The sequence below is a fragment of the Xiphophorus maculatus genome, chromosome 3, assembly GCF_002775205.1.
Source record: "Xiphophorus maculatus strain JP 163 A chromosome 3, X_maculatus-5.0-male, whole genome shotgun sequence".
Taxonomy (NCBI): domain Eukaryota; kingdom Metazoa; phylum Chordata; class Actinopteri; order Cyprinodontiformes; family Poeciliidae; genus Xiphophorus; species Xiphophorus maculatus.
In genome coordinates, this window is record NC_036445.1 from 21,224,306 (window position 1) to 21,238,399 (window position 14,094).

Below are 14,094 nucleotides of genomic sequence, written 5' to 3' on the forward strand. Positions count from 1 at the left end.
GAGAATAATAATAATTTCAAAATAAAAGCCTTGAATATTTTTACATCAGGTAATTGCTGTTTTTGGCTTTATATGACTTTTTCATCCAAAGCACTGTTACACATGGGATTAGTTTGGAACTTTAAAATGGAGCATAATAATAATTTCAAAATAAAAGCCTTGAATATTTTTACATCAGGTAATTGCTCTTTTTGGCTTTATTTGACTTTTTCATCCAAAGCACTGTTACACGTGGTATTAGTTTGGCCCTTTGAAATGAAGCATTCTGAAAATTTCAAAATAAAAGCCTTGAATAATTTTACATGACGTAATTGCTCTTTTTGGCTTTATTTGACTTTTTCATCCAAAGCACTGTTACACGTGGTATTAGTTTGGCCCTTTGAAATGAAGTTTAACAAAACTTCCAAAATAAAAGCCTTGACAACATTTTAAATCGTACCGAACGGTGCACGTCCGCCTCGCTTAACGTTCTTGCGGTTCTCCGCGTGCCACTGCTTACGTCGCGGCGTTCTTTGGCGTCGACGCCGATTTGTGGCGCGACGACGCCGGGCCCATGCCCGACGGGCGCGCCTTGGCAGGCCCCGGCTAAATTTCTTCCGAAATTTTCTAGTTGGGGCCTGCCATGCAAAGCAATGGCAGGAACCTATTACTATTGTCGGAGAGAAGCGTCTCTTTAATATTATTATTATAGAACTTTATTTTTCTTCCGTAACCGTTAATGCGGCTCATACCGCTGGGTGCACACCTACAAATGAGGTATCAAAACGTGCAGAAAATTCACGCCATTGGAGCTATTATTTTTGGTGGGATTTGGGCTTAACGTGGCGACATAATTCGCAAAAAACTACGAAAAAAACCCCATTATAACTCAATGGGAAAAATCCTAGAAATACCCTATTTTTGAGGATTTGCTGTGTCGTCACAAATTCACCTAGAAATGCCATTCAAATTTCATTTTGTAGATACGTCTGTGATCTCTTCGAAAGTGAAGACGGCTCGTCGATACCAGTTACGGTTTGTCCACAATTTGCCTCTAAGCGACCCAAAGTTTCTCATTTTTCTTCAAATTAGAGTGACAGCCCATCTCGGTTCAGATATGGGCACAACATTTCTTTCTCTCATCGCTGTAAATGCTCTGAGTGAGGTACAGATATGAATCTCGGGACTATCGCAGAAGACACATTGAACTGTCATACGCTCGAAACGCTTTTCGAATATGTATTACGGTTTCCGAACAAGAAGGATTTGTTTCCAATGCTTTCTTTCAGTAAAGTGTGTTTGCTCAAACACACTTGTGTGTTTGAGAGCTCACAGCTCAGAGCTCACACCTGCTGAGACCATTATTTGCCATAGCAACGGAACTCAAGAGGCTATTGGCTGCTGATTTGGACTACGAATACGCATCGCTGTAGTTCTATCTATCCTCAGTTGAAACAGATCAGTACTGAGAACTGGCCTTTAGAACTACTGCTGCTATGGGCTGTATATAACTGATTTAACTCAGTAACTGTTACACATGGGATTAGTTTGGAACTTTAAAATGGAGCATAATAATAATTTCAAAATAAAAGCCTTGAATAGTTTTACATCAGGTAATTGCTGTTTTTGGCTTTATTTGACGTTTTCATCCAGAGCACTGTTACACATGGGATTACTTTGGAACTTTAAAATGGAGAATAATAATAATTTCAAAATAAAAGCCTTGAATATTTTTACATCAGGTAATTGCTTTTTTTGGCCGTATATGACTTTTTCATCCAAAGCAATGTTACACATGGGATTAGTTTGGAACTTTAAAATGGAGAATAATAATTTCAAAATAAAAGCCTTGAATATTTTTACATCAGGTAATTGCTGTTTTTGGCTTTATTTGACGTTTTCATCCAAAGCACTGTTACACATGGGATTACTTTGGAACTTTAAAATGGAGAATAATAATAATTTCAAAATAAAAGCCTTGAATATTTTTACATCAGGTAATTGCTGTTTTTGGCTTTATATGACTTTTTCATCCAAAGCACTGTTACACATGGGATTAGTTTGGAACTTTAAAATGGAGCATAATAATAATTTCAAAATAAAAGCCTTGAATATTTTTACATCAGGTAATTGCTCTTTTTGGCTTTATTTGACTTTTTCATCCAAAGCACTGTTACACGTGGTATTAGTTTGGCCCTTTGAAATGAAGCATTCTGAAATTTTCAAAATAAAAGCCTTGAATAATTTTACATGACGTAATTGCTCTTTTTGGCTTTATTTGACTTTTTCATCCAAAGCACTGTTACACGTGGTATTAGTTTGGCCCTTTGAAATGAAGCATACTGAAAATTTCAAAATAAAAGCCTTGAATATTTTTACATCAGCTACTTGTGTTTTGAGCATTATATAACTATTTTAACCCAAGGACTATTACGCATGGGATTAGTTTGGCCCTTTGAAATGAAGTTTAACAAAACTTCCAAAATAAAAGCCTCGACAACATTTTAAATCGTACCGAACGGTGCACGTCTGCCTCGCTTAACGTTCTTGCGGTTCTCCGCGTGCCACTGCTTACGTCGCGGCGTTCTTTGGCGTCGACGCCGATTTGTGGCGCGACGACGCCGGGCCCGAACCCCACGGCCGCGCCTTGGCAGGCCCCGGCTAAATTTCTTCCGAAATTTTCTAGTTATTATTATAATTCTTTATTTTTCATCCGTAACCGTTAATGCGGCTCATACCGCTGCGTGCACACCTACAAAAGAGGTATCAAAACCTGCAGAAAATTCACGCCATTCCAGCTATTACTTTTGGTGGGATTCGGGATGAACATGGCGACATAATTAGCAAAAAACTACGAAAAAACCCCCATTATAATTCAATGGGAAAACTCCTACAAACACCCCAATACCCTACTGGCTAAAACAGAGAATTGTCTCCCCCAGCTGGCTCAAATGAAGTATTGTAAGTCTGAAAAGCGAAAAGAGCAAGTATGAAAAAAAAAAAAAGATTGTGCCTTGGATATACTGGATTAAACAAAACTTTAAATTTGATTGGTAAACATCCAACAGGTAGATGTGAGTGTGGTATGGATATGGAAACAGTAGAACATGTAATAATTAATTGTGGAAAATATAAAGCAAGTAGAGAGAAGCTAAAACAATAAATTAGGAAATATGATATAGAGACATTTAAACTTAATAAGATATTAATTAAACACAAAATAAATAAAGCGGTTATTACATTTTTGAAGGTAACAGGATTATATGTAAGAATTTAGATTGGGGGAGATGCTGTCGTACACACTCCAGCACAGTAGATGGCGATAATACATATTAACGTTAGATGTCACCCGCCGCTAAAATCACAAAGAAGCAGAAGAAGCTTTCTGCAGAAGAAGCTTTCTGCAGAAGAAGCTTTCTGCTTCCGACTCTGCTTGGTTAAGGTAAGAAGTGTTTGTGTTCTGTCCATAAAATATACTATTTAATTTAATTACTATATTATTAGAACTGCTTACAGTTGTTAAATGTAATGTGTTCTTTAAGAAATGTGATTGATTTTACAAGTTTGACTGCTGTGGGATATTTTGTTGTGGCTCTGATAGCGTAGCTGCTAGCTTGATGGAACCACAATTTGTTCACATGTTAGCACTTTGCTAACTGGCTTTCGTGAAACCAGTTAGGCTACAAAATCTCTGTTAACATCAATCTGATCAGCTGAAATAAGGCAATTTTGTTTTACCTCAACCTAGAGCTATTGTGACTTGCAGAAATTGCCACAAATAACCGGAACTAGCATATTAAGCTACTTCACTGAATCAGTTGCTTCGGATACAGATACTCTCAGCTGCCGTCTTGTGCCGACAGTGAAAAACAGCAGAACTACATAATATTAGCTTGGTATGATGTAAATTATAATTTTTGTTTGAATTACATAAAATAACTTCATGATCTGAGTTTTTTTTCATTATGCTTGGCCTATCAATAATTTCAAATAATAAAACATAAAATATCTGGGTTTATTTTGTTCATCCGAACCAGAACCTCCAGGTTCTCCGTTGTAGAGTTTTACTGAAAATCAGCGGAGAAATATCTGTAGCGCAGCAGCTGCGGTACAGTCTGCCCACTAGAGTAGAACTGAACCGAACCAAACATGAACGTATTTCATCGCCTAACGAAAGACAAGGAAGCAAAGAGATTTCGGCTAAAGAAATCTGAACTTGATTACATTGCAGCATCCTTTAGCGTCGATGCCAATTTGTAGCGTGACGACGCCGGGCACAAACCAGACGGGCGCGCCTTGGCAGGCCCCGGCTAAATTTCTTGAGAAATTTTGTTTTTCTAGTTTTTATTTATTTTTGTCTTTGTTTCTGTTCTTATGAAGAGGAGCTGAAAAAACAAATGGGCTTTAAAAAGTGCATTCTGGATATGTGTTTACGTGAAACTAGAAAAGGGTTTTGGCAGCTTTACCTCTCAGATTTCCTCCTTCAGTCAAACCTTTTCATAGCTTCAGACCATTCATTTCTTCCCTTCATTTTCCAAAGATTTGATGTTGAATTTGCTTTTTTTTCCTCACAATCACATTCCTTAAGAAGTTTGCCTAAATATTATTTATCCTATAATCTAGATATTTTTGATAGCAAACTTACCCCAGTTCTTGAAATATTTGAAGTAAAGATTAAGAAATCAAACTTCACTAAATCAGACTACCCAAGATATATGCCTGTTTGAAAACTACCATTCTTCTCTGAGATTATGGACACAGTTGTTTGTGCTCACATAATTACCTTTTTAATCATGGGTTTGATTTCAGTGTTCATGTTCTATAAGAATCACATTCTTTGCCTCTGAACTGTTGTATTTTTCTTATTTTTAACAGAAACTTTGTCTTTTTATATACGGTTTTGTTGGCTCTATTGGCCTTATTTAACAGTTGTTAGACAGGAAAGTGGGTTGTGAGGGAGGGGGAAGACATGCGGAAAAGGTCAACAGACTGGGACTCAAACCTGTAAAGTCTTGGACTAAGGCCTCCCTCCATACATGGGTCACGCTTTATGCCTGTTCCACTGCCATGCCCAGCAACTTTATTTTTAATGTTGTTAAAACTGGCAGTCTCATTTGTTTTATCTATCATTTATTTGTCTTTTATTTTTGCTAACATATCACAAGACACTCAACAGATCTCCTTGTAACATTGTCATAAAAATTTAATTTTTACAGTTTCCCGTCACTGTTTTCTGTTCCCTATTCTCCACATTGCAAACTATAATGTGTTTTAGTTTGTTCACATTCAGGTTCCACAGGTGCAGAGTTAGCTGCTTCTTTATAATTTATTTTGTTTAGAAAAACTCTACCGGTACAGTAATACACATAGGATCTAGTACAGTGTCTATTAGAGCAACAGTGTTTTTCTTACAAAAAACACTGTTTTTTGTAAGAAAAAAACAGTTTCTTCAGTTCAGTTTCTTTTGTCAGACAGGGGAGACTTTTTTTTTTTGCTGCTGTTACAAAACACACAGGAATATAAATATGGAACACTGAATAAAACATTTAAAAAATAAACATGATTTGTGGGTCCCCCTGTTGATAAAATCAGGTAATGTCTTGGATTACAATAGCTGTTGTGAAATTGAAATTGCCTCAGTGACCAAGAGTATAACTGCATTATTGATTCAGCAGGAGTTTGTAGAAGTGGAAAATATGTGAAGGAGCAATTTAAAACATTTGCTCACTCTCACTTACTCACACTCACAAACACCCGTGCACTCATCGACTCACATGTTAATTACAGAGGCTTGATGGGTACTTAACCTTGCCCCTTGCTGCTTATGCTAATGCAGAGAGGTCAGGGGTGTACTGAGTGGCTGGTTCGCTGTCAAATCAACCAGAAATGGCCGTTGAAGTGCAGATGAGAGGGCGAGGAAGACAAAAGGAGCAAGGATAGGCCAAATATGGTAAAGAGGCAAGAGAAATAGACATGCAACAGAGCTATATCTTCAATGTCCCACTTAATTTTATCATATTGTTTGGAGTAGAAAAATCTTAATTTTTTAATCTAGTTTAAGTTAAAGTTATACTCTCTCAGCCTCACAAAGTTTCTCACGGCTCGTATCACTATGACCTCATCCTCAAGCAACATGTTTGCTAGGGAACATATGGCAGAGGATCTGTGTGCGTATGTAATGAGCTCATACTTTCCCCCGCTATGTAGCCAAAACCTTATCTGTATATGGCTGAGGACGCTGCGCAGCAAGGAGTCATTGAGCGGAAACACACACTCATAAATGTGTGAATATAGCTGAAAGTCTGTTTTAGATATTTGGCTTCTAAACTAAAATGAACCACTTCTGACTGTACAGCATTGATGTATTGAGATCCAAAATTTCCATACAGCAATGAACATATTCTAAAATGAAGTGTTTTAGATTTCATAAATAGAAATGGTTGATAAATAAATAAGTAAATCTATACTAATGCAAATGTGTCAGGAATTTATGTTGTACATCATGGCATGATTAAATGTAGAAAGAATTCATTACAATGTGAAGTAATTTCATGATAACATGATAGTTATTTTAGAATTGAATTCAGACGTTTAAACATTCCTATTCTAAAGTGCACTGCATAGGAATGTTGTGCACTATATATTCTTTAATATATTAAGAAACAAATGCATCTTAATATATTAAAATATAATTAAAACGTTACTTTCAGTCATCTTTTTGTAAATGAAGTTTAGGTACAATTTTAGCTATATACCTACCTTGATTTTGTTTTTTTCTAATAATTCTCACATTATTGTGGCATTTAACAGACCATTTTGATAACTCTAACCGACCTAAAACGAGAAGTTTGGTCTTCTGGTTCAATCTGAAGACGCAGCTCGCGTTGCTTCTGGCTCAGAATTAGCCTAACATACACTCATATATATATATATATATATATATATATATATATATATATATATATATGTTGACATCAGTTTTGATGCTAAACATAAATGAGAACATTGTAGACATTCAATGCTTTCTAGAGAATGTCATGTGATTATGCGACCAAATGCATTTTGCTCTCATTGAAAAAAAGCTCTTTGGAAGACTCTACCCTGATCCTCTAAGGAACACTTTATCTTTCTCTTCAGATTTTGCTGTGTGAAAGTTGAAGAGTCTCATATAGGTCATGCTCTCTGGTCCGTCTGATGCCTAAGGTAACTTAATGTCATATTCCTAGGATGAGGCATCTCGAAGTCAACCTGATCAATTCAGTTGGACATTTAGTCTAGTCTAATTTGACTTATTCACTGTGTCTACTCAGCTGTTATAAACAAGTATGTACAGCACAGCACTCTCTACCACATATACGACAGAGGTCAGCCATCTATGTGTAGTCCTATGAATGCTGCGCCTATCACCAGCTTGGACCACTGGAACACGTATGCACAGTATGTTTAGACATTGTTTGAACCTTTTGTGTCAGGACTTTGAGGAGAAGTGACAGAGTTGAGAAGGGGCTGCAGAGTGGAGGAGAGATGTGCACACACCCACACACACCCCCACACACGCATCTCCCTACGCATACATCCCTTTCGTCTGATCTTGGGGGACATCTGCTCTAGTCTGGGTCATTGGCAATGAGAGCTTTATTAGACTACTAAGCATTACCATAGCAACTGCATCCCATAATCCCCCTCCATTTCATTCCTCCCAGGAATTGTACGCAACGTGATCGGCCTTTCCCACTGGGGCGCTCAGACAGCAACACAGGCGCTCTCTGCTTCCTTGTCATGTCAGCTATGGCTTTCGGTCTATGGGCAGGAAGCGAGAGACACATTAAAGGAACGTTTGGTGCATTTTGGCATGAGACGTTGTCAATTAGGCAGCTGCACCCCTGCTGTGTATGTGTCTGAATGTGCACTAATGCTGGAGAGAGATTTTCATGGCTGTAACTGTGATGGGGAGTCACACTTATCAGATGCATCTCTGAATGTTTGCATATGTGGTTATGGCTTTGTTCTTTTAGCCTTGAATTTTTTTTATAGGTGTAGCAGAAGAAGAGAAGTAATTATTTAATCGGATATCTAGCAGAGTGACTGACACTTTCTAACTTTTGATCAGAATTTTATACCTACTCTTAGTGACTTGGAATAGTTTGCTTTACTGCTACACTCTTCCCTCACTCTGTATATTTTTACAGTCTGTTGACACCATAAAAAGGCAGTTGCAATAACATGGGTTTTGTTCCTTACTCTCTGGCAGTGGCAGAAGGCCAGTAGATAAAACTCGACAGATTGAATGCACATTGTAAATATACTTTGGATCAGTTGAGTAAAATGAGCCATTGTATCCAACACTGTGATATCTGTCGTTATTTGTCAGCCCACTTTGTAATTACCCATCAGCCCTCTCAGAAATGTGGAAGTGTGTAGGAACATTAAAACACACCACATGTAGTGTTAAACCTTTTACAGTGTCTCAGTACAAATGTTCTGTACTTGGCCCAAAATAAGGATTTTGTTTCTAAAATAAACAATGAACACTTTTTGAATTCTAGTTTCACTGTTTTTTTTTTCTTTCATCTTCTACCATTTTTCATCTGTCCTTCCAGTTCTCATTCATGTGACAGTGTAAGCAGGCTTTGAATTGAGTCGTCTGCTTTCACATTTCTTTCCCTTGCACAGTCCTCCTCCTCCATCGCTAGCTCTCTTTGTTTTGTTGAATACAAACGGTGTGAATTAAAACACTACTGACAGTTTGCATCCAGCCTCACTGCTGCTTCTCAGTCCCCCTCCTACGATTTCTCCCTACTTATGTGCTTCCCCTCTTCCATCCTTCCCTCCCTCTTCCACTCCTGCTGTCAGGAGGCTTCATTATTAAAGATTTATGGCAGAGTCTGGGCAGCTCCTCCAAAAGCTTTTGTCAGACAGACCGCTTGTCTCAAATCTCACTGCCACTAACTGGAGGTGACACGGAGACTTGCACAGACCATGTGCACACACGCAGACACACACACATTTTGGTACGCTGTTTGTCTGCATAGCTTTATTTTATTTCGTTCAGCACATTTAAACAGGAACATACACGATCAATGACATGTGGTTTTAAATAATATTTGAATGATAACTTCCCAGGGAATATAAATAACCGCTAGTTATCAATGGGTTTCTGAGAACCTTTCTTCATAATTTCATTTCCTGAAACATTTTTTGCTAGCTAGTTTATTTCTTTTTTGAGTTTCCAATGCGAGGATCTGAAATGGACTGTTTATGTAGATTACGTTCAGTGATGTCGAGAGGGTCCTTCCACAGCAGGGTTGGTGCCGCGTTCTGTGAGCACAGCTGTCCGCCCACTGTAACCGAGTTTGTAAGGTGATTAAAAACTTAAAAATCAGACCAAAACAGCATTATCAGATTGTTTCATAGTTGTTGCAGTTTAAATGCCAAGTACAGTTACTTTGAACTCTGAGAAAATGTTAAACCTGAACAGATTTCCGATGCACCACACATATCAGATGCAGATCCCGATTCCTGAGTGTGAGCAAGGGAAAGGACTGTTGGATGTCAAAATAAAAACATTAATTTTCTCCACCAAAACTGGAACTGTTTACTCTGTTAACGTGACCACACTTTATAAATTCTATATAGTAACTACAAACCTGATGAAAAGGTGTAAATGCAACAAAAAACCCTTTCAAATAAATTTTGCAGATGCAGACTTCTGTGATTACTTGCATTTGGGGAACAGCTCTTGCACATGACTGCTGCAGTGTTTGCTTCTTCAAACTTGAAACTGATGAACAATCCTTGGGAGGTGTGATGGTTTTAATTTGTTTGTTGGACCAAAAGTGCTGTAAAACATTGCAAATTTATGGGTCTCTGAAGGCTAGCTGAAATATTGAACATGAGAGACTGAGCTAAACTTTTTTAAAAGCAACAATAACCTTTTTTCCAGTTGGATGATTTTTATAAGTTAGTAAAGAATATTGGATAGATTTCTACCTGCTTTGTCTCAGTTGACGTTGATTCCTGCAGTGTCAGGAAAAGTAAAACATTCTAAAGCTACCTTGGCTCCTCGAAAGTCTTTCTGCAGTGGATAAAAAAAAAACAATTAAATGGCATCATAGTTTTGTTTTAGAATATTGTTTTCATCAAACATCTGTTAATTGTGAATAATGGCATATTTTAATTGTCTCACTATGTTTAATGTTTAACTTGGCACCAAAAAATCTGAAAAAGACAGAGAGTTACCACTAATTATATTTTTGTCTTCCTGATATCCACACGTAGAACAGTTTGTGACGCATTCGGTTGCTCTAAGATGTCTTACTTCTCGGCCAATTTTCTGGATCTGTATAGTTTTTATGCACACAATTCAGTACAGTATCAAAAGTAAAATTTACAATTTATATGTTTAGAGCTTTAATTTGGTAACTTTGAGATTAACTTGTCCCTAATAGTGGAAGTATGTGTACAATTTAATTTCAAGTCATATCCAACGCCACCCCTCCTTGAAAATATATTTTATATTTTGAGTTCAGAGATTCAGCAGATTTAACATTTGCAATTCATATGTGAAACAAACAGTTGCACACAGTTTGGAGGTGGATTTAATTTGGTGCTGGATGCAGAAAGTCTGTTGGATCACTAAAGCTTTTGATTATGGTGTGTGGGTTCATATGTATCTACATTTGAGCTCCATGAACCTGCAGTATTTTGTTCACTGACTTAGGAATATTTATTAATCTTCATTAAAAACTGCTGTTGGAACATGGTAACTTCTGACATATCGACTCAGTTACTACCAAGAGTTGTTTGGACAGTCATTGCTATTAAAATATTTCTCACAGTAGCAGACTTGTGAAACCAAACTATTGACTAGTGTTAATCTCTAAAACTCTTATATTTGTTTGTGCAGGAAAGCCCAGGAGCAGCAGAAGAAAGTGGTCGTTGCAGGTTGTGTTCCTCAGGCTCAGCCCCGGATGGACTACCTTAAAGGTCTTAGCATTATTGGGGTATGTGTTCATGCACTCAATTTGTGTTCTTTGACTTTTGCTGTGTTTTATCCAAAGTAAAAATGGCAACTTAGATTGGGAAATGGCATTACAATCAACTTAAACATATTATAGCTGCTAGTTGAATTTACAAATACTTTTTTTTTTATCACTGCAGTCACAATTACATTTATGAGCAGAAAAATGTTGGATTATAAGTTTGTAAATAAAGGTGCACTACTATGTAAAATTGACTCTTTTGACCTTTATATGTTATAATGTTATTCCCTCATGAAAAACCTACCTGGAGTTTCCTTGATTCTTTCATGCATGTTTGAGAAATTCTCCCGTGGCAACCATCCAGCTGTTCAAAACACGTGGGTGGATCTAGCACCGCCTCAGTTTCCGAGCTTCCACCTCACAGAGCAGCCGTCCCTGGCGACTCCATCGCTAAGCTCCTTCAGACAAGCCAGCAGCAATTAGCAAACCCTGGCATCTGCCGAGTTCCTCATACGAGCTGCTTCTCAGTGCAAAGTTATTAAAGGCCTAATGGAGCAGTGCTGTTGATAACTTCCTGAAGGCAGAGTTCCAATAAGAGCAGGCGATTTTAAAGAGACATGCCCAATTTCAAAGGGTTAAATTACAAAGTCAATTTTCTTTTAAGTCGTATTTGATATATGTGACATTTTTATGACAGTTGAAGGTAACAGAGTAACTTGATTGTGCTATAAAATGGCACTGTATGCCTGGAAAACGCATAATACTGCTCCTTTAAGAATAATCTAATCAGAGATCTGTAACAACATTTCTGATATATGGTTTTTATAAAGCTCTTATTTATACAATTTTTCAGTGATTCAGTTTAATCTAGTTAATTTTTAGAGTTGAAATTAAGAAACTGAACTAATGAACTAATGGAGCACAGCATAGCTTACATGAGCGTTTGTGCGCCGTTATAGTATTCATATAGTCTGCTCGTTCACTCATCATTTTTCTTATTGTGTTTAGCAAAACTTTAAAAAAATTGATTTGGTAATAAAAACTGTTAACTCGAGACCCGCTATAGCCTAAATGTTTCACTGTATTACACAAAAAAGGTTGTATTAGCATTGGTTTACTAATTATTTTTTATATTTAAATACTAGCTTAGATAATTATCCATTCAAGCAAAATTTCTCTCAGTATAGTCATTGCAGTTCTTTTCTACAGTTAATGGGCTTTTATCTACAAAAGATTTTAAGACGCAGCAAACAACTGGGTAATTCACCTTTGTAACTCAACTTATTGTCATGAGTCAGTTGGGTTTATGGACTGATACAGGCAAACATCCACACGCCCATTCTCCTATTGTGTCTGCAGGGGTCTGCCAGGATTAGGCTTTCATCCACATTATTCCTCCACTTAATTCTGAACCTAAGATAAAAATCCCAGCTCTGAAACATCTGCTGAAATGATGGGATCCTTAACGTTATTATTTCCCAATGAAAACTTATAAACAATCTCTGAAACATGCTGTTTAAACATGCCATTTGGGAAAACATTGTATGTATGGACTTCCATTCAGAGCTGTTTAAAAAGTGTCATGTAGATTAGATTTTTTTTAAATTTTATTTTTTATAAACATGCCTACTCATGCCTGTACATTTAAAGATGCATTAATGCATGAACAGGCAACATAAAGAGGCATATGAGAGAAGATACACATGACTTATGTTTTTGTGGTGGCAACAATAAACTGCATAATGACAGTGGCAGTTGGTGGGTTATTCAAATGATATGCAAATGAGTTAAGAATTTGTCTATTGTGATTTCACTAACGGCTAGATAAGGGATCGGTTTAAAAAAAGGTACTTCCTTCTAAATCTATTCTCTTTAATTGACCTTTGTGTCTCATCTGTTTTTTGTGTATACCTGTTTTTATGTCTGAATGAATGACAGAGCACCTTGTATAAGGTACATAGGCAGTCACGCAAGCCTGCAGTGTTTCATCTATCTTAACTAGACCTGTCACATTCTGACTCTGACACACACCCACTTACGCAGCTTGCCACTACTTATTCAGTCTTTCCAAAGATTGTACATTTCTTGTTGTTGTGTTGCTGAATATGATTTTTTTAATTACCTTCCAATGATAATTTTATAAATCTTCAGGATATTGCCAATAGGTGATAATAAATCTAGCCCTTCATTTTCTACATTCTGTTTGACTATAGTACACAGTGCCTTTATAAATGTATGTCATGTACAAAGTTGTGTCAAAGGTAAAGAATCCTATTTAACAAAAAGGACAGGCAAAATCTAAGCTATTTTTCCTTCCAGTATATTTATTTCAAGTCCTAATCTGACGGATTCCATTTCTTCTTAACATTCCTCAATTTTTGAGTTAAGGAGTACCCTATGAATATAAAGTAGGATTTGAAAACAGAGTTGAAACTGGAGGTCTGTATTAGTTTGCAAAGTGTAAGCATTACCAAACCTTTACTGTACAAAGGGACACCCGCTGCTGCTCTGAATGGATCCAGATTGCTTGGCTATTACAAGGAAATAGGTTTTATTTCAGTGTGTAACATGCATGCAACGGCTGCCTGCAAAGCACAGTGTGTGTCCATGTGAATGTATTTGGAAAAATACTCTGGGTAATGGACCTGTGGGCAGACAGAGCCAATGACAAGTCCACAAACCTCCGAGAGCAGAGGAGGAGAGTGACTTAGAGGAACGCTTGGGAGAATGAAAGGAGAAATTATGTCAAAGAAAATCATGCTATTTATTTTTTCACCTCTTTAGGTTTCTATGCATGTCTTCTTAACAACCTTTTGCTGTTCTCATTTTACTGCTCTTAATAACATAGTAGCGAGGCAAATTAATAAAATAAGTACTGCTCAGTGTGAACATTTATTTCTTCTTTAAAAATATTAGTTGAGCTTTCCAACAGTCTGATTAAATTTAAGCTGTGGCCAAGTGTATGCTTATTATCTTTGCATGAATTAGAGGGGTCTTAAGCTGCTAGAACTGCAGGATTGTTCTGTCTACTTAGGAGACGAAAAGGAGAATGACTTTTACTTACTTATGAAATGATTGTGTTTGAGAGATTCTTTGGTATCTTATTTGAAAGACCTTTTTAATTACCTATATG

The 14,094-nt window shown here is 37.0% G+C and overlaps 1 protein-coding gene across 1 annotated transcript in view; it reads left to right on the plus strand.

Moving 5' to 3' along the window:
- cdkal1 (CDK5 regulatory subunit associated protein 1 like 1) overlaps positions 1-14,094 on the plus strand; it is a 193,291-nt gene that overhangs the window by 48,216 nt on the left and 130,981 nt on the right. Inside the window, exon 3 of the mRNA XM_023330649.1 lies at positions 10,886-10,982. Coding sequence (XP_023186417.1) covers positions 10,886-10,982 — 97 coding nt within the window. The remainder of the gene's footprint in view (positions 1-10,885; positions 10,983-14,094) is intronic.